Source organism: Pezoporus wallicus, unplaced genomic scaffold, assembly GCF_028554395.1.
Source record: "Pezoporus wallicus isolate ANWC-B61680 ecotype Strahan unplaced genomic scaffold, APGP_CSIRO_Pwel_v1 contig_7339, whole genome shotgun sequence".
Classification (NCBI taxonomy): Eukaryota; Metazoa; Chordata; class Aves; order Psittaciformes; family Psittacidae; genus Pezoporus; species Pezoporus wallicus.
In genome coordinates, this window is record NW_026636333.1 from 1,512,669 (window position 1) to 1,532,034 (window position 19,366).

A 19,366-nucleotide genomic window follows, 5' to 3' on the forward strand; every position below is an offset into this window, starting at 1 on the left:
TGGACAGGTGATTTATTCGTAATGTGCCTGTACATGCATAGTACATTAGCATCAGTTTTCTTGTTTACAAATATCTCTGTCATCTCATTAGTCCTGAACAGTGCAACTTGAAGCTGCCTTCATCATCTCAAAAACATCTTGCAGCTAAGCTGATAAGCCATCCTTCCCTTCTCGTGACATGAATTTTAAATGTTGTAAACAAGTTTCCAAAGGATCAACACCAATTTTTCATGTAAGGTATATTAATTTGTCTTGTAATATTTCTTTTATGTCAGCTGCAATAATTCCCTGTGCTTAAGCGTAAGAATTAGAAGCTGAATATTATTGATAGGTTTCTCCCACAGTTTGTGAGTGTGGAATTTTGAGAATGTGGAAAATAAAGTATTTTCATTTAGACCAGCAGTTTCTGAGACACCAGCTAGTGGAGTGTCTGTCATACAATACAGAGGTGTATTTGGTGCAAAATACTGAGTATTCTTCCTACTTCAACCACAGTTCTACGCAATGCTGATGGATGAGCTCAGGACTCAGAAACTGCTAAGTGCCAGGGTCTGTGGCTGCATATCTAGTTACAATCTCGTTATTTTAACTGCATCTCTTTAATATCAGCGTTGGGCTGTGCAGCTAGAGTCCAATATTAAACCTGCAGCAGAGACTCCTGAAATCATAGAATCATAGAATAGTTAGGGTTGGAAAGGACCTTAAGATCATCTAGTTCCAACCCCCCTGCTGTGGGCAGGGACACCTTACGCTAAATCATATCACCCAAGGCCTCATCCAACCTGGTCTTGAACACTGCCAGGGATGGAGCATTCACAGCCTCCCTGGGCAACCCGTTCCAGTGCCTCGCCACCCTAACAGGAAAGAATTTCCTCCTTATATCCAATCTAAACTTCCCCTGTTTAAGTTTTAACCCGTTACCCCTTGCCCTATCACTACAGTCTCTAATGAAGAGTCCCTCCCCAGAATCCCTATGGGCCCCCTTCAGATACTGGAAGGCTGCTATGAGGTCTCCACACAGCCTTCTCTTCTCCAGACTGAACAGCCCCAACTTCCTCAACCAGTCTTCATACGGGAGGTGCTCCAGTCCCCTGATCATCCTCGTGGCCCTTCTCTGGACTTGTTCCAACAGTTCCATGTCCTCTTTATGTTGAGGACACCAGAACTGCACACAATACTCCAAGTGAGGTCTCATGAGAGCAGAGTAGAGGGGCAGGATCACCTCCTTTGACCTGCTGGTCACGCTCCTTTTGATGCAGCCCAGGATACGGTTGGCTTTCTGGGCTGCAAGCACACGCTGCTGGCCCATGTTCATTTTCTCATCGGGCAACACCCCCAAGTCCTTCTCTGCAGGGCTGCTCTGAATCTCTTCTCTGCCCAACCTGTAGCTGTGCCTGGGATTGCACTGACCCAGGTGTAGGACCTTGCACTTGGCATTGTTAAACTTCCTAAGGTTGGCATCAGCCCACCTCACAAGTGTGTCAAGGTCCCTCTGGATGGCATTCCTTCCTTCCAGGGTATCAACCGAACCACACAGCTCGGTGTCATCGGCAAACTTGCTGAGGGCACACTCAATCCCACTGTCCATGTCACTGACAAAGATGTTGAACAAGACTGGTCCCAACACCGATCCCTCAGGGACACCACTCATTACTGGTCTCCAGCTGGACATTGAGCCACTGACCACAACTCTTTGCATGCAGCCATCCAGCCAGTTCTTTATCCACCGAGTGGTTCATTCATCCAATTGATGTCGCTCCAATTTAGAGACAAGGATGTCGTGTGGGACAGTGTGGAATGCTTTACACAAGTTCAGGTAGATGACATCAGCTGCTCTGCCCCTGCCCATCAGTTCCGCAGCCCCGTCATAGAAGGCCACCAAACTGGTCAGGCAGGATTTCTCCTTAGTGAAGCCATGCTGGCTGTCACCAAGCACCTTGTTGATTTTCATGTGCCTTAGCATGCCTTCCAGCAGAATCTGCTCCAAGATTTTGCCAGGCACAGAGGTGAGACTGACTGGTCTGTAATTCCCCGGGTCATCCATTTTCCCCTTCTTGAAAATGGGGGTTATATTCCCCTTTTTCCAGTCATGGGGAACTTCACCTGACTGCCATGAGTTTTCAAATATGATGGACAGTGGCTTCGCAGCTTCATTCACCAGCTCCTTCATGACCCACAGATGGATCTCATCAGGACCCATGGACTTGTGCACATTTACATTTTTAAGATGGTCTCGAACCAGTTCCTCTCCTACAGTGGGCACAAGGTCTTCATTCTCACAGTCCCTGCATCTGCCTTCCAAGACTTGGGTGGTTTGGTCAGAGCCTTTGCCAGTGAAGACCGAGGCAAAGAAGTCATTCAGAACCTCAGCCTTCCCCAAATCCTGTGTAGCCAGTTCTCCTGAGAGCTTCCTGAGGGGGCCTACATTCTCCCTAGTCTGTTTTTTGTTTGCTATGTACTTGCAGAATTCCTTCCTGTTATCTTTAATACCTCTAGCTAAGTTTAATTCTAACTGGGCCTTAGCTTTCCTAACCTGGTCCCTAGCTTTTTGGACAACATCCCTGTACTCTTCCCATGCCACCTGTCCTTGCTTCTACTTATTATAGGCCTCCTTTTTCATTTGAATTTTCCTCAGGAGCTCCTTATCCATCCAAGGAGGTCTCCTGGCCCTCCTGCTGCCCTTCCTTCTGGTTGGGATGCAACACTCCTGAGCTTGTAGCAGGTGATCCTTGAATATCAACCAACAGTCTTGGGCCCCTCTGTCCTCTAGGGCTATATCCCATGGAACCTTCCTAAGCAGGCTCCTGAAGAGGCCAAAGTCTGCTGTTTTGAAGTCCAGGGCAGTGAGCTTGCTGCACGCTCTTCTCAGTGTCCTGAGGATCTCAAATTTGAGCCTCTCATGATCGCTGCATCCAAGGCTGCGTCACATTTCCAACGAGCCCTTCCCTGTTGGTGAGCACGAGGTCAAGCATGGCACCTCTCCTTGTTGGCTCCTCTATTACTTGCAGAAGGAAGTTGTCTTCTACACAATCGAGGAACCTCCTGGACTGCTTGTGCTGGGCCGTACCGTCCTTCCAACAGATGTCAGGGTGGTTGAAGTCACCCATGAGAACAAGGGCCTGCGAGCGTGAGGCTGTTCCTGTCTGTCTATGGAGTGCTTCATTGCAGGTTCTCCTTGATCAGGCGGTCTGTAACAGGTCCCCACAGTAATGTCTCCCATAGCTATATTCCCTTTAACCCTGACCCACAAGCTGTCTATTGACTGCTCACCTGTCCCCAGACAGAGTTCCATACTCTCCAGCCTATCCCTAATATAAAGGGCAACTCCTCCTCCCTGCCTGCCAGGCCTCTCTTTTCTAAAGAGCCTGTAACCTTCCATTCCAACACTCCAGTCATAGGAGCCATCCCACCATGTTTCTGTGATGCCTATTATATCATACCCCGTAGACGTGCACACGTCTCTAATTCCTCTTGTTTGTTCCCCATGCTACGGGTGTTTGTATAGAGGCATCTGAGCCAAGCTCCAACTGAAGCCGGCTCATTGGCTGGAGCAGCTGGGATATCTCTACATTGCTCCAGGCATTTATTATAGGTTCTGGCGACTGACTGGGTGTGTTGGGATGGAATGATGCCCCCCTCCCCTAACACATCTAGTTTAAAGCCTCCTTGACCAATCTGGCAAGCCTCCTACCAAGACTGCTCTTTCCTTCTTTATCAGACCAGCTCCACCAGCCCCCACTAGACCCAGCCTACAAGCTTGGGTGCCATGTTCAAGACACCCAAACCCCTGACTATGACACCACCCTTTTAACCAGTTATTAACCTGGCCAATCCTCCTAGCTTTTTTTAGGTCCTCCCCTGTATCCTGGAGAATTGATGAAAAGACGACCTGAGCTCCAGAGCTCCTAACCACCTCTCCCACGGCTCTGTAGTCCTTCTTTATGTTCCTCAGGCTACTACTATCTATATCCCTAGCACCCACATGTATCGCCAGGAGTGGGTAATAGTCAGTGGGACTTACTAGAGCAGGCAGCCTCTCTGCCACATCCCTGATCCATGCCCCCGGTAGGCCACACACCTCCCTTGAGACAGGGTCTGGCCGGCAGATGAGTGCTTCTGTCCCTTTCAGTGTGGAGTCCCCTACTACTGCGACCCTCCGCTTTTTCCTAGCAGCACCAGTAGAGATCTTCTTTAGCAGTGCATCAGCCGGCGTTTCTGGCTCGAGTGCGTTTCCTCATTACCCCCTGCAGGACAGCAAAGCGGTTCTGCATGGGGACAGGGGATTTAGGGGGAAGCCCCTTGCTTTTGGTTGTCCTTTTCCTTCTTTTTTTTGTTGGTTTTTTTTTTGTCACTAATTCCCAGCTTCCCAGGTTAACGGCCTCCTTCTTTCCTTCATGAGGTAGAGGTGAAGCTCGAGGCCCCTGCACAGTTTGGGCGTGGAGCAAGCATTCCTGCTTCCTCTCAGCTTCCCTGACATCTCGCAGCCTATTAACAGCATCCCGCAGCTCAGCCCCTGCTGCAGGAGGACCTGCACCAGGGAGCACCGAGCGCAGCCCTGCCCATTGTGCACCATTCCCTCACCAGACCAGTGCAGCCACTCTCTACACCCCGAGCTCTGCACTGCAGCCTTCCCTCCCATCGGCTCTGTCTGGGTGCCTACGCTGCCACCGCCGGGGCAGCCAGAGCAGAGCTTCCCGACAGGGCTCTGCTCATACGCCGAGCGCTCGCTCGCCCGCCCGCGCCAACCGCCTCTACCCGCTCTGCTCGCCGCGCTCCCTGGGGCAGGTTTTTACCCGCTCAGGGCTGGTGCCGCTCCTCCTGGCTCCGCCCCGTGTGAGTCAGCTGCTCGCTCTCGTCAGCTGAGCTGCCGGCTCCTGGGCCGGTCCTGTCGAGGACTTGAGGCTCCCTCGGTGGCTCTTGCCGCTCTGAGTTGAGGCTCCTGGACGCTGATCTCCCCCCCGCTCCAGTGTTGAAGGCGTCCTCTCTCGAGCTACTCACCTCAGCAGTTCAAAATGGCTCACTGGTGAACATCTTTACAAAAAGCAAATAGACCCTTCAGAGCAGTAAAACATGACTCTGGCAACATATACCATGAAGGGGCCTTTCATCTCTCCTTATGTCCCTTGATACCTAAATAGAAGCAGAAGTTCGTTTGAAGCTACAGTGCTTTTTCTAGCTGTTTATCTGGGAAGATCCAAGAGCCTTATCAGAGCTGTGAGTTAATAGGAGAAAAAAAGTGCAAGGAAATTACAGCTGGAAGCTTGAGCCTTCTGGGTTTACATAGTAATGTCAGGTAGAGCATGCCACAAGGATTTCCTCCTACTGGCGGGACATACCAGTGAACAGGTAGGTTCTAATTTTGCCCAGAGCGTCCATTGGAGTGAATCAATATTCTTCTGTCCCTCAGTGTGTTTGGTGAATTGATCTTCATGTGCTCTTTTAACTCTTAAATAATCATCTCTAATCTGACCCTGAAAACAGTGGCCATATTGGTTCCATGGCAAGCCACTACATGAAACGGTGGCAAGCAGTGCCCCCACCATGGCAATTGTATTCCTTTTAGCAGTGTGATTTAGCAGGGAAAACTGGCCATAGGATGGGTAATAAGCCGCAACTGCAAACTGTGAGCCCTGTAAACAGAGTAGGAATATAAAAGCCAAACCAAAGGGCTTAGTGACTGTTTCTCAAATGTGCTGTAGCAGCTAGCCTTGTCTACTGCTAGACTCTACTGATGTTTCAAACTTGGCCTCAAGTCAGGACATAAGCATAAGAGGGACTACCCTTGGAAGCTGTCTTTATTTAGAACCACTGGAAGAAAATGAGAGCTGCCTTTATTTATTTGTTACTTCAAAATCTGACTCCCTATTGCAAGGCAGTAAGATAAGCAAATGGCTCTTGCACCTGGCAACTTACCATGAGCAGTTATTGCAGTGCTTAGTGTCTTTCTGCCACCAGCAGAAGTCTCTGCACTCCCCTTCATGTCACAGATTTCAGTGTTCTTATGGGGATGGTACAATTAAAGCCACAAGATTTAGTGCTCTAATTCTCTTTTGTTTGCAACAGAAGGGGGAGGCAGGGAAGGATCATACATGTGGCTGGGTTTTTGTTTTTATTTTACTGACTAGCAAAAATACTGTGTATATGTAACCAGTGCCAATAACAGAGTTTATTTAAACTCACCAAACCATTCTGTTAGTAACTGGATTAAGGGCTGTTGTTACACATAAAGAAATCTTGTTATTAAAAACCCAAATGCTATGACTACGTGTCACTCCTCTATTTACAAACCTCCCTCTAAGCAGACCATACCTCATGTATTTCTGTGTGTTTCTTTCAGTACAAATGTTTTCTAGTTTTAGATATGCCAGGGTCAAGAGCACTGTTTTTTGACAAGTATGTCAAAAATGCTGCCTATGAGAAATGTGTGTATAGGAGGGAAATGTGCTTGGCAGGAATCCAGGGTTCATTTTTAGCCCTTCCAGTATTACCCTGTGCATGACCTGAGTTGCCAGATCAGACTTTTTCAGAGGGGACCTCTGTGAGCTTGAGCACGAGCACAATTGCCCTGTTCTAAACTGGCATCTGGCAGGGAGACATTCCAGTCTGTGCTCTTGACGCTCAGTTTAGTGAAGTGGGAACAACCAAAGGACAAGTCGCCAGATCTGTTTTAGGTTGAGGCGAATTACCATAGAAGCTCAGAGTGGCTGGTTTTATACATTATGGTCCACAACTTAGACACCAAGGTGAAGGTGAGCAGAATCCATTTGTGGCCCTGCCGTAGGATTTCTTAGACACCCTGGATCTCAGCTGAGCCATGCTCAGTGATTTGGAAGATCATTTCCCTGAAGATTCAACTTTGGTATTTTCAAAACCAAGCTGCTCCTCCTGCTAAAATGTATGCACAGCACACCGTTACAAAGAGGTTTAAATTACAGCCCTGATAAGCCTTAGTTTCTCCCTCTATGAAATTAAACTGTTCATCAGATCTTCATGTTTAAGTATTAATGGAAAGGCTTTATTAATGGAGGCTCCAGGAAATGAAATCTCGTTGTCCTGATTATCTGACAGGTCTTGCTAATATCTGTGGGATATCACAATTTTTCTTGCTTCAGGAGTTGGTCCCTTTCATTTACCTAACTGCACCTTGCACTTACCAACTACCCAGCCCAGTGTGCTTGCTCTGTGGATGAGCTGGTAAATTAGTCAGATGCCAAAAGGGAGCAATTTGACTTACCTGAAAATGAGCAACGGTGTGATGAAAATGCATTATCTCTGTCCCAGTGGATAAGCCTCAGATTGTATTGAAATAGAATTAGGCCAAGGGAGTCAATGTACTGGATAATAATGAAATGTGTAATGTGGATTAGTTACATATAAAATTAATACTTTAGAATGAATTGCTGAAGAAATAAAACAGGCCTTTATCCTGACTCTAATGACTTAAAAATGCTGCACTTCTCTGTTTATAGAGGAGCAAAAGTAAAGCTATTGAATTTATTCTCTTTATTTGGGTAAGAGAAATGGATATAAAATATCATCATATCAGAGCTATCAAATCAGGATCCCGCTGACCCAAGGCCGTAATATTTGGGCCTGGACCACACCTGCGAAGTTAGAGATGGGGATGAAGTGCAGGAAGAATAGGCACATGAAAGTAAGAATCTGAACCTAAAACTCCTTAATCGCCTGCCTGGATTTAACTTTGGAAGTCTCTTGGTTGATTGAGTTTTATTGTTACTGTTTGTTACTTTTCCCTGCCCTTGGTATTTATGGCTTTTCCCATTTCATGCCTTTTCTTCTGGGAGGTAAATCTAAATGGTTGTTTTGAACCGTTCAAAGGTGAGTTGAAATGTTGCCTGCCTGGGAGGATCTTAATGGGCTTAATACAAAACGGGCAAACTTTCCAAACCAGTTGACAAAGATAATCTTTGACTGGGCAGTATGAAACGGTTGCAGATGAGCTGTGGCATAAAAATTACAAGTGTTCATCTGCACTCTGTGAAGATTTTGTTTTGGTTTTCTGTGTTCTTAAGGCTTTCTTGTTGCCTCGTCTGTTTAGGTTCGTTTCTGTTTCTCAATGCATCAGAGAGGCCAAGCCCTGTCATCCTGAGCCCTTGGCTGAGAAGCAGCGGTGACCAATGCACAGTTCAAGTGGCTGTGTATAAGTTTTACCAGCAGAGCGGAGAATATATTGCTCGTGTCCTTCCCATTGATGAAAGCAGCGGTGAAATCTTATCAGTGGAGAGCCCAGAGAAACATGGGTAAGTCTCATCTTCTCATTTGACTCACAGCTTGAGTGAGAAGAATCAAGACTGCGTAGCAGTACAGCCACAAAATGCATGCTGCACATACTACTAAGGGGAGCAAGACACCGCACTGAATAGATGCTTGTCTTGCATGTGTCTAAATTATTGTAGAAGCTGGAGATTGGGGCTTATTGCACAAAGCATCAGCAAAGTACTGGATCCGTGTAACAGTGAATCTCTAAGTCGGCTCTCAGTGCTTGCAAGTACAGATGTAGTGTGGATACTCATACAAGTTTAAAGCTTTTCTGTCTAATTTGCTTCAATTTCTTTTTACTACTTCTTTTCCCACATACACATTTGGCCTTAAAATATCTCCTGAGCCTTTGCAGTTTCACCTGTCTGCATACATTTTAAGTATTGTCTTGCACTTGTGATTTTTTTTTAATGCTGTGTCTTGTCAATAAAGCAGCTCAGAGCTACTGAAAAGCTTTTCATCTTTCAAGGGTGCAACTGCTTGAAATGATCTTTCAAGGCTACAACTGTTTGAAATGCTTTATCCTCTTTGTGCAGTTCATTTTAATTGTTGACTGTGTCTTAATTTGTCAGACTTCCTGTGCATTCTTGTAAGTTTTGGTGAGCAGCGAACCAGCTGGAGCTGAACACAGTAAACGCTATGGTAGCGGACTAACATAGAATTGAATTTGGATATATGTGAGGCTGATGTTCTACGTGTTCTATATACTGGGTTTTTTCTTTTTATATTTTACTTCTGCTGTGAAATGTGTGTTAAGAAGCATAATTCTTACCCAGCATCTCAAATGTTCTTTGTTTTGATGTGATAGAATAGAGTTGCTAACAGCAAGTCCTGCTGGCTCGTGCTTGTAACAAGATGTGATTATGTGATTACTGTCTGCAGCAAATTCTGTCTTTTCCAGTAGCAAAAGGAGAATGCACAATAAAAAAACCTTACAGGAGATAATCTAATTCACAGGAACAGTTTGAATAGTTCTAATTTTCATGTAACGCATGGCCTATAAAAGTGAGGAGGGGAGCTTGTGTGTGGATCTAGATCATACTTAGTTCCAGCAGCATCGTACAAATTGTAAATTCCGGTTGCTGTCTGGGGAAAGGTAATTAGAGGAGTTGCAGCAGCTGTCTTCTTCCTTAGCTCCTTGCAAATGTTGCCTCTGTGTCACAGCTAATAAACATGCTTTGTGCAAAGTGCCTCCTGCATTGGCAGTGCCACTGTTCCTTGGCACTTGCAGGGAATACTGCTGTGTGCAAAATGCTTTGCTGTGCTGCATGGAGTAGATAGAGCTTGGATGTGTGTGCAGGCAGAACTCATAAGGAGCACAGGCAAGTGCCAAATGTAAGGAGCCTTGAAGGGAAAGGAAAGATGACTTTAACTATGATAACAAATGCCTACCTTTGCCATCTGCTATAGATAATAACACTACTCAGCTGTGTGTTGCAGATGGCAGATGGAGATCGTCACAATAGTAAAGGGGGAATGTGCTTCTAAAGAAGGTAGTTTTGGTTATGGCTTGGCTGTCCCATGCACTTGCAAGAAGTGTAGCTTGCTCCCCAGCAGCATTTATGTGGCTTGTAGGGTAGTAAGGTTGTGTCTGTGGCTTTCATGGTTTTGTATGGCTGACTCCTTGGTACCCTGTGTGCTATAAAACTGCAGTTGGAGCAACTTGTTGGTTATGTTTCTCCCCTCTGGTCTTCTCTCTTCACTGTGAGAGGTAGTAGCTCTTTTCCCAGCCCAGCAATGCAGAAAGGCTCTGCTATTGGGCATCATAAACGTCACACAGGGATAGTTAAGTATCTACTCCCAAAGTGTTTGAAGCAATAATACTGGATTAGCCCAGCTCTGATAACAAAACCTGCACTTTTGTAAAAATCTTCTTTTCTTTAGATGGGAATCAAGAATAGCTGATCAGGAGCCAAGAATAATTCAGTAAAGTTCTTAAAAGAGCTCGAATTTCCAACAGTGGAAATCTGTTCTGTTGAATATTTTATTTTGTCTTGGAAATTGCAAAGGATTGTATTGTTTTGTAATGAATTCTTTGACCCTGCTATAACCAAATGATTCCTAAAATGCTATAAGGATTTTAGCTCAGGGCACAAGGTAATTGGATTCCCCAGTGATGAGCTGTGCTAGAAATAAAACCACTTTAAAGTTTCACAAGTGACTTCTCTGATTCTATGCACTTTAGGTATTGTTTTGCAAACAAGAGGTGTAATGTGTGTGTAGTTGCCAGTGACTTGTATGTGCAGTAGTAAGTCCATGGCATTGCTTCAAATCAAGCTCATAGCAGGAAGAGGGTGCTGTATTGAAACAAATGCACCTGAAGGGTGGTAAAGCAATAACTTAATTCCAAGGTGGATTTTTGTGTATCTTGACCTTTGCACGTTGTTAGTGTCATTTTTACTCTTTTTCTTTTTTTGACTGCATAACCTGAATTACATATATTAATATCTTTCAAGGTCTTCACAGTTCACCTACATTTACAAGAGAAAAAAAAAAGTAGATGCCAACAGGTATTGCTGTTTCACTCATGGTGAAACCAGGCAAGAAAGGTTTTGGTTGACAGCACTTGGAGCTGATTTTAAGTAGAACATATGTAAAGCTATGAAATGTCATTACTCAGATAGACACAGCATAGGAACCACTATTTATTTGTTACCAGGGTTCGGCCCTGATGTGTTTGTGTGCAGAATACCAGATATGATTTCAGCGGACACTCAGCAAGCATAAAGCCTCAAAGGTAGAACTAGGGATATTCTGTTTGGTCCTCTGGTATCATTCTCTCTAGAAAAGAATAGCCCAAGCCTGTGGATTAGAGTTGTACCAATTCCATAATGAGGCATAGTCATTACAGAGATTGTTGTCTGGAAGATGCATATTTGTTTTGTTTTCTTACTTGACATATTTCATTGTAGCTGAGCTATTGCATGTAGGAAGAAAGCAAACTAATTTAAGATGCTTTACATAGCAGCAGGATAGGGCAGATGGAACAGACTCCAGGAAGGATATGCCAGAAGTGATAGCTGCAAATGGTTCTTCAGTGATGAAACACCAGAGGATGGCAAAGGGATGCTTGTTTTTGTATTATACAGAAACATTGCAAAGTACAGTAATAGCTTTCCTACAAAATATTAATAACAACACTTGCTACTCAGAAGATAATTATGTCCTTGTTTTTCAGTTCAACAGGATTGTATACCTATTCTTTTAAAGAGCAGAAAGATCTTACTCGGTATATTTAATCTATGGGGTTTGGAACGCCTTTAGTTAAACCTTCTCTAATTTAATTCGTAAGCCATCAGTAGGACTCCTCTATGGGGAAAAACAGATCACTGTATTCTTAGAATCAGATTTGTTGCATGATAGAGCCTCCAGATGATCTGACACTGTGGATGTGTTTCTGATATAGCTAATGTCTTCTGGCATCTCTTGCAATTCTGTTGAGTTTTACAAGCACTTGCAGAAGACACAGGGAGGGAATCAGTGCAGTGCTGTTGATCCTTTGTAATGGCAAAGAGTTGCTGGAATTCCTCCCAGGGAGCACAGCACTTCCTGATTTATCTCAGATGCTACAAGATGTGGGATACTGTTTAAAGACACTGTTTTCACACTCCCATGGTGTGTATATGATATATGATCCTTTCTTGTTGCTACTTAGTGTAATTCCTTTCCTATGTTACCGGAGGTGAAGAGGCAGCGAATATGTTTATGTAGCATACTGGTTATTTATCAAAGCAGTTACTTCCACAATTAAAATGTTGAATTCTCGGTGCTTGTTAGCCTGTCACTGTGGCCACTGATCTCATTTCACCTCTTATTTGTTTTCCCATCTGTTAAATTTATAATTGTAAAGTTGTTACACAATCTTATTTGCAAGATTGTAACTGTGCTTAGTAGAGTGGGGAAAATACAAGGGAAAACCTGTTAGCAAGGTCAGAGTTTGTAATATGGGATTATTTTTCTTTCTTAGATCTGTGCATTTTGGAGAAGTTAGAGTTGCACATAGGCAAAAATAGCATTATTCATTTTAATTACCATTATTTCACATCTCTACCTGCACTATTAATAGCAAGTTGCATTGTTCTATACTATATATGAAACCAGACATTTTAGTCAACCCATAACAAATGACAGCATAACTTCAGTTTGGTCTTTCAGTTTAGTCCTCCCTCATCAGTAACTCTGTTATGTTCTTGCCTCCCAAAATAATATAACACTCTTCACATGACTGAAGGTAATTGAGGCCTTTCTAAAGAGGGCAGGTGGGGAATATCCTCAAATCAGCTACTTCAGCAGGAATACCAGGGTGACGGCATTTTTCAGATTTAGGTTCAAAAGATAAGGTTTGAAATGCTGGATTGAGTTCACTTCTGACATCTATCCCACATTTCCTGCTTGATTGTAGAATCCCTTTTATAGAATTGTTGGTCCTGAACTATACATCTTTTGTCTTATGTATAACTACACAAACTACATAAAGGATTTTGCAAGCTATATGTGATTTTTGAGCTTTGAGTAGGACATAGAATCATAGAATCATAGAATAGTTAGGGTTGGAAAGGACCTTGAGATCATCTAGTTCCAGCCCCCCCTGCCATGGCCAGGGATACCTCACACTAAACCATGTCACCCAAGGCTTTGTCCAACCTGGCCTTGAACTCTGCCAGGGATGGAGCATTCACAACCTCCCTGGGCACATCTAGACTAGTCTAGAACCTTAACAAAACCTGGAATTCATCTGAAGACTTATGTGTAAATACGTGAATTAAAAGGTCTCTCTTAAATAAAATCTGAGATCTGAACATGCGTGCATGTGCAAGGACGCCATAAAATACTACTACTACAAATAGCCACTGCTTCAGTAGGTACATGTGTATTTCTGCACAGGGCACTCCCAACAAAGAAAGAGCACCTGTTTATGAAGGTTGCTACAAATCATGATAGGCTATTCCCTTTCTGGCATCTACAACTTTACCTAAGATTGATTGCATTGGTAGATGTCAAGACAAATATATGAAGGAACCACTAGCATCTGTCACATTTGACCTTAGGGCTTGAAGTCTGAAGGTTATTTCTTGTACTAGTGTACTAGTGTTGTTCCTTCCCCACTCTTTCCCTGCTTTTCTCCTCTCTTGTCCCTCCTTTTTTCTCCTTTCTAACAGCTTTACTAGTTTGTCTTGCAGACCATGGGCTCAGTAGAAAGCATTTACTTTCTCAGAGCCCTTTAACCTTAAAAATACTTTTCCTCAGGTTTGTGGTAATATGAATTTGCTTGGCATTTCTTTTCCTTTTCCTCCTTGGAAAAATGCTTTCCTATGTTCAAGCCTTTGTTTTGAACATACCTGGGCTACAACATGGTCCAAATTGTCCAACAAGACCAAATTGTGTGTATTTGGGGTACTTCTTATGGGCACTTCAGCTCATTTTTATGCATCAAAATGTCGCAAAAGATTTATAGTACATTTTACTCTCAGAGGATTCTAGATAAGGAGTTTAAGTCGTTCAGTCTATACATTAAAGAAATTCAAGTAATCCTGGAAAATGATCTCTATTTATGGATTCATTAGAAACTAAGCTCTCCTGTCTTGGTGGTCAGGCACCACTAATCCTTACTTTTAGAGAGGAAACTTCAGTTGTTCTAGATAGAAAATTAGCATTTACTCTTTTCCCTTGCTGTTATCCACTAGCCAGCTTTCAGTCCATTTCAGTCTGTCAAATTATATGCAAAGAAAAAAAAGGGAAGGAGAGGGGGATGTTGGTGTTTCTTTCCCCCCTTCCCCTTTCAAAAAGTACTGTCCTTAATACCTGTGAAGAATCAGTCCTTTCCATAGCAAATGCTTTTATTTGGAAAGAAGTTTTTTCCTATCCACCTACAAAACCTTGGTTTTTTTATCTCAAGCCTAGATCTGAAGAAAGCTTTAACACTGTTGGTTGTGGCACCTTGAGGAGTTCATTGCTAGTTTGTTTTCAGTAGATGAGGAGATTTAAATCAAAATCCTTCAGAATGGAGCCTTTCAAAGCTTTATTCAGCAGTATGAACCTGATAGACAAAAGTCTGCAGATGTGGAAAGATTATTTTCCCATTCCACTTGAGTGCTAGATTATGTAGATGAAGTTGTTACTTTAGCACTAGAGGTAAATACACTTCTGCTTTAAACTTCTTTGTGGTTTTGCTGCTGATGAAGTGTTGTATTATTGGATCCTTTTTGTAGACTTTATGCAGCACTGATTTGCTTTAGAGTGTGCCTTAATTTAGCATGTAACCTCCAGCACAACAAAACAGGAGCTTCAACCTGCTCCAGAAGAATTTACTGCATTGTCAATAGAGATTGGACTGTAGCAGTTTATTTCCTTTTACAGACATGTACATGGACATGAACTATTTATTACAAGGAATAATGTATTAATATTTCCAGAAACTGACTTTTGAGCGACATTCACTCTTGAGGTATATTATATTGTGATGCAACAGTATTGTACAATCTCTTGAACGAACTGAAGCCAAACAATGTAATTTCAGTAAAGAGTAATTGCAATTACTTTTGGGGGGTTTTAGCAGTTGATTACAATCCCAATCAAACTGATTTGAAATCGGTTTGGAGCATTAGGGGAGGGAGAAAGTGTTCTTTCTTGTCCTGTAATACTTATTATCAGACAGTTATTATGTGGCAGTGCTGTCTTTTATTATGTTTGTCGGATTCAAATGCAAATGGGAAGGCCAAAGTTGTGTGGTCTGCTTCCAATTACAATGATAAAAAAGGACAGGGGAAAAAAAAGCCATTTTAAAGTTGCAGTGAAAGTAGCAAATGAGGAAAATTTTTGTCAAACATCAAAATTTGCCTTACTACAGAAACAAATTACTTAATGTGTAAAGAATGGAACAGTAGAGGAAAGATAAACTTAAAGGTGAAATTCAGGTTTGTGGTTATGTAGTGGAGTAGCCTTTTCTGCCTCTTTAACATATTGTTGAACACACTGTCATGGAGGAGGGTGAGCTGGTGAGCTGGGTGCCCAGTGTGCATTGGCACAAGGATCCTTGTGGCTTACCAAATAAGCACAGCAGCTGTTGGTAACCTCCTTGGGCTCTGGGAGCTGCTTCTGTGCATGGAACCCCAGAGGCTGGAACACCTGACCCTGTAGAAATGGTGCCAGAGTCACCACGGTGAGAGTTGAGGCATCCATAAAAGTGGCTGGTTTGGGTATTTGTTCTTTTGAAACCAAAGATTCCTTCAAACTACTCTGAGCACCCTAATCCAGCTTTTATACTGCCCAAATCCTGGGCACAACAATCTTAAGTTTTTATATGTTGTGCCCTTCAGAATTGTTTGCAGGCTCCTCTTTTCTGCTTGTTCTGCTATTCTTATTTTCCAAAGTGGATTTCTCACTCTCCCCCCTTCTCTCATTCCTTTAACTTGTTTCCCATGTTTTATAGATCTCTTGTTTTCTTCTCTACCTGAGGCTTCTACTTCAATTTTTAACAGTCATCCCAAACTAATCTTTACAGCCCCATGTTGATGCTAGTCCATGTTGTGCTCCTGTCAGTGTAGCCATGCCAGGGTGAATTTCAGCTTCTTTAAACCTGAGCAAGCAAGCAACCTGCCACACATACACACACCATTCAGCCTCCTCTTCCCAAGCACACATACACCCACACACACACACGCACACTTTGTCATTTTCTTTTCTGTTCTTTGTTTAGGTGTCCCCTCTTATTATACAGCATGGCAAGCAGTCTTTTCAGGATCCTTTTGCTATCTAGCATCCCACAGCCAAAAGGCTTCCAACATTATTTCCAGAAACTAGGCAACATGCCTGATTATTATTGCTAGCCTTGTTTCTAGTTATTTTTCTTCTCTCCTCAAGCTAAGCTCTCTGTCATTATGCTGTTGGCAAAGCTTTGTAACTAGCTTGCGATATAATTGCTTTCTGTATCTCCTACTTATTTTTGACCTTAAAAACCTCTGGAGTTCTGTGCAGCCTCCTCTGTGGCTGTCCCACATTGGAGCAATTTCCTTGGGGTTTTCCTTGCTAATGCTTCAGAATCTCCTCCTTATCCAAGGCAAATCTACTCTGCTGTAGTACGTACTATAAAAGATTTACAAGGTAGTATTCCTCCCTTCAAATTCAGAGGGAAATTATGAACTAGGTGCTGATAACCTTGCAAAACTTAAACATTTTGTCCTTGAACCATCCAGCTGCTAAGAGTGTCTGCGTAGTGGTAATGCAGTTGTTTCTGCAGGTTCTTTGGTATCGCTCTTAAATTCTCTCAGTTCTGTTTCTTGACTCACACCACAGGGTTATAGAGTCACACAAGCATAGAATGGTTTGAGTTGGAAGGGACTGCAAAGCTCTTCCAGTTCCACCTCCTTACTACAGGCAGGGATACCTTCCATTAGACTATGTGGCTCCATTCAAGCCCTGTCCAGCCTGGCCTTGAACACTGCCAGGGGTGGGGCAGCAGGGAATGGCTTTAACCTGAAAGAGAGGAGATTTAGATGAGACATCAGGAAGAAATTCTTCCCTGTGAGAGTGCTGAGGCGCTGGCACAGGGTGCCCAGAGAAGCTGTGGCTGCCCCATCCCTGGCAGTGTTCAAGGCCAGGTTGGACGGGGCTTGGAGCAACCTGCTCCAGTGGAAGATGTCCCTGCCCATGGCAGGGGGGTCAAAACTGTACAATCTCTAAGGTCCCTTCCAACCCAAACCAGTGTAGGATTTGATGATTTTATGAAAAAAAAGAAAGCAAAGATTTATTCAACAGAAATTTGCAAGCTAATTCTCAGTAAATTCTTAGGTGGAAATCAAAGGAAATAAAGGCTAAGTAACTGTTTAGATTCTGATGTCTCTGAAGTGGCAGAGGAGGATGGTTTGGGGTCTTTTCAGTGGTTGAGGAAAGTACTGACCAGGCTTACTTTCTGCAGGAATACAGTGAGGACTGTAGTGTTTGACACCGGTGCGAAGGTGAGGCATTTTCCAGGGTTTTTTCTTGTACCATATTGGTTAAAGAGTACTGCTAATGCCTGAAAGCATTTTTCTGTCATTTTTCTGTCAAACAGCTACCTTTGCTTTGCAGTTTTGTTGTTTTCCATGGCACATGTCTGGTATACAGTAGAAATTAGATTCCTGTGACAAAATACTGTCTCAAGGGCTCTTTTGTACTGGCAGTGGCAAATCCTTAATGTCAGTGGCTGGTCTGGCAAAAACCAGCCAGGGTTGTCAGATCTGCTTTATACAACTTATTTCTTGACTTGTGCACTCTGGCAGAAGGTTTTTCCACATACAGTGCTGGATAATGCTTTTTCTTAAAATGAATCAATATAGTGAAGCCGTGAACATTCATGGCTTGCACAGTAACATTTTGGTTTCTCCTAGACTGAAATGAGCAGTCCTCCCTATCACATTTGGAAGCACTTGCCTTTTCCCTACTTGTTTGCAAGGCTTGTGTTCATCTGGTTTTCTTTATGGACATTGAGTTGTCTGAATTGCCGAGTACAGTTGCCAGCTCTTCATAAACGTCAGTCTGTAACCTTATGATATTTATTGCCTTCTGTATCAGGCTGACTAAATATGATTTTCTACTGGAAACAGCAGCAGTGAAGTTTGTTTACTGAATGTAATTGGAGCTTTTCCTGCTCATCCCTGGCTTGGTGTGCTGTTCATGCTGATGGATTGAGGCCACAAAGACACATATTAAAGTTCCTTTTGACAAGGCAAAGCTATTCTAAACTGGGACTTGAACCAGCAGCACTGTCTGCTATCCTTGGTGAACTTCTCATGAGGATGAGACTGCAGAAGATTGGCTCAAGTTGAAATCTTTCACAAGGCGCTAAAGGTTTTAGGACTCCATCTAGCAAAGAATACAAGCTGTCTCTTGTATTCACATCACTGGCCAGTTACTATGATGCCTTTAGAACAAAATTACAGAAATGGGAAGATTTTATCAAAATATTTAGATTGAAATACTTTTTGATAAAGAAGCCAAATAATCTGATTTTTCTTCAGCAAAAGAGATACAAAGTGCAAGAGAGCTTTCCCTGTGCAATGTGCTTGTTCAGATATGAGGATAACTTTAGTTAGAAGATTGCTATCTGAGTGTTAAGTGCAGTGGATGACCTGATCATTTTTAGGATGTTAAACATCCTAAGAGCGTCAAACAAAATGTACTGCCACACCAGAAAATAAAACCATGGGATAATACATCTGGGTATTGTTGTAGTTTGAATGGAGACAGTCTTTTTGAATCTAGCAATTGTTTTCTGCATCTCTGCTCCTTTCTTTTTCTAAATGTCTGGCTTTCCGGAGGCCGTGGTATGAGAAGTGTGGGCTGATGCTTTTGACAATTCAGATCCATATCAAACCCATGATGATTGCAATTTGTTATTATTTCGTGCCAGATGAGCTATTCAGAGGCTCATTTCTTAGAGGTCTGGAGATAACATCTGACACAGGTTCATTCCTTTCTTCTTTATTTTTTTTAAGCTAGCTGTCAGGGAACTTGGGCTCCTTTCATTCCTTTAGGCAATTTCTTCAGGTCAAGGCTGGGGCATGTATCTGGGCCGTCTGAAAGGGAATTGACTCTGTTCTTACTATTTCTGTTTTAGATAGGGGATTTTGATTGCCAGTATCAAGTCAGTTGCAGTTGACAGTGCCTAGTAAAACAGGCCCTCTCAAAATGAGAGGTACCGTCAGCTTCAATGTTTACCAGCAATCAGACCACTATCAGTTACTATCTTATCAAGAACATCTTGTTTTCTTTTCACTTATTTCTTACTGCCAGTATTCTATTACAAAAGGGGGAAAAAACCTATACAATTGTACTGACTTCTTTCCCTAATAATTTGGAAACAGACAACAGAATTTCTGTCTTTCCATCAGCTCTTTTGTAACTTTGCACTTGTTCCCTGCTCCCTCTGTTTCAACATACTCTTCCTTTCCAGTTTTGTCTTCCAGGCTTTTCTTCTAAACAGGCTTTCCAGCTCCTCAGTAGGTCTCATTCTCTCTCCATGCCCTGTCTTTTGCTCCTGTCTTGCTTGCCCTTGACTCAGGTATGTTTCTTCTTCACATGTTCTGGGTCCAGAGGCTGCAGGAGGCAC

General features: G+C 43.1%; 1 protein-coding gene across 1 annotated transcript in view; it reads left to right on the forward strand.

Annotated features, from left to right (window-relative positions):
* Window positions 1-19,366, forward strand: part of ALK (ALK receptor tyrosine kinase) — a 311,567-nt gene that overhangs the window by 139,444 nt on the left and 152,757 nt on the right. Inside the window, exon 4 of the mRNA XM_057400067.1 lies at window positions 8,060-8,261. Coding sequence (XP_057256050.1) covers window positions 8,060-8,261 — 202 coding nt within the window. The remainder of the gene's footprint in view (window positions 1-8,059; window positions 8,262-19,366) is intronic.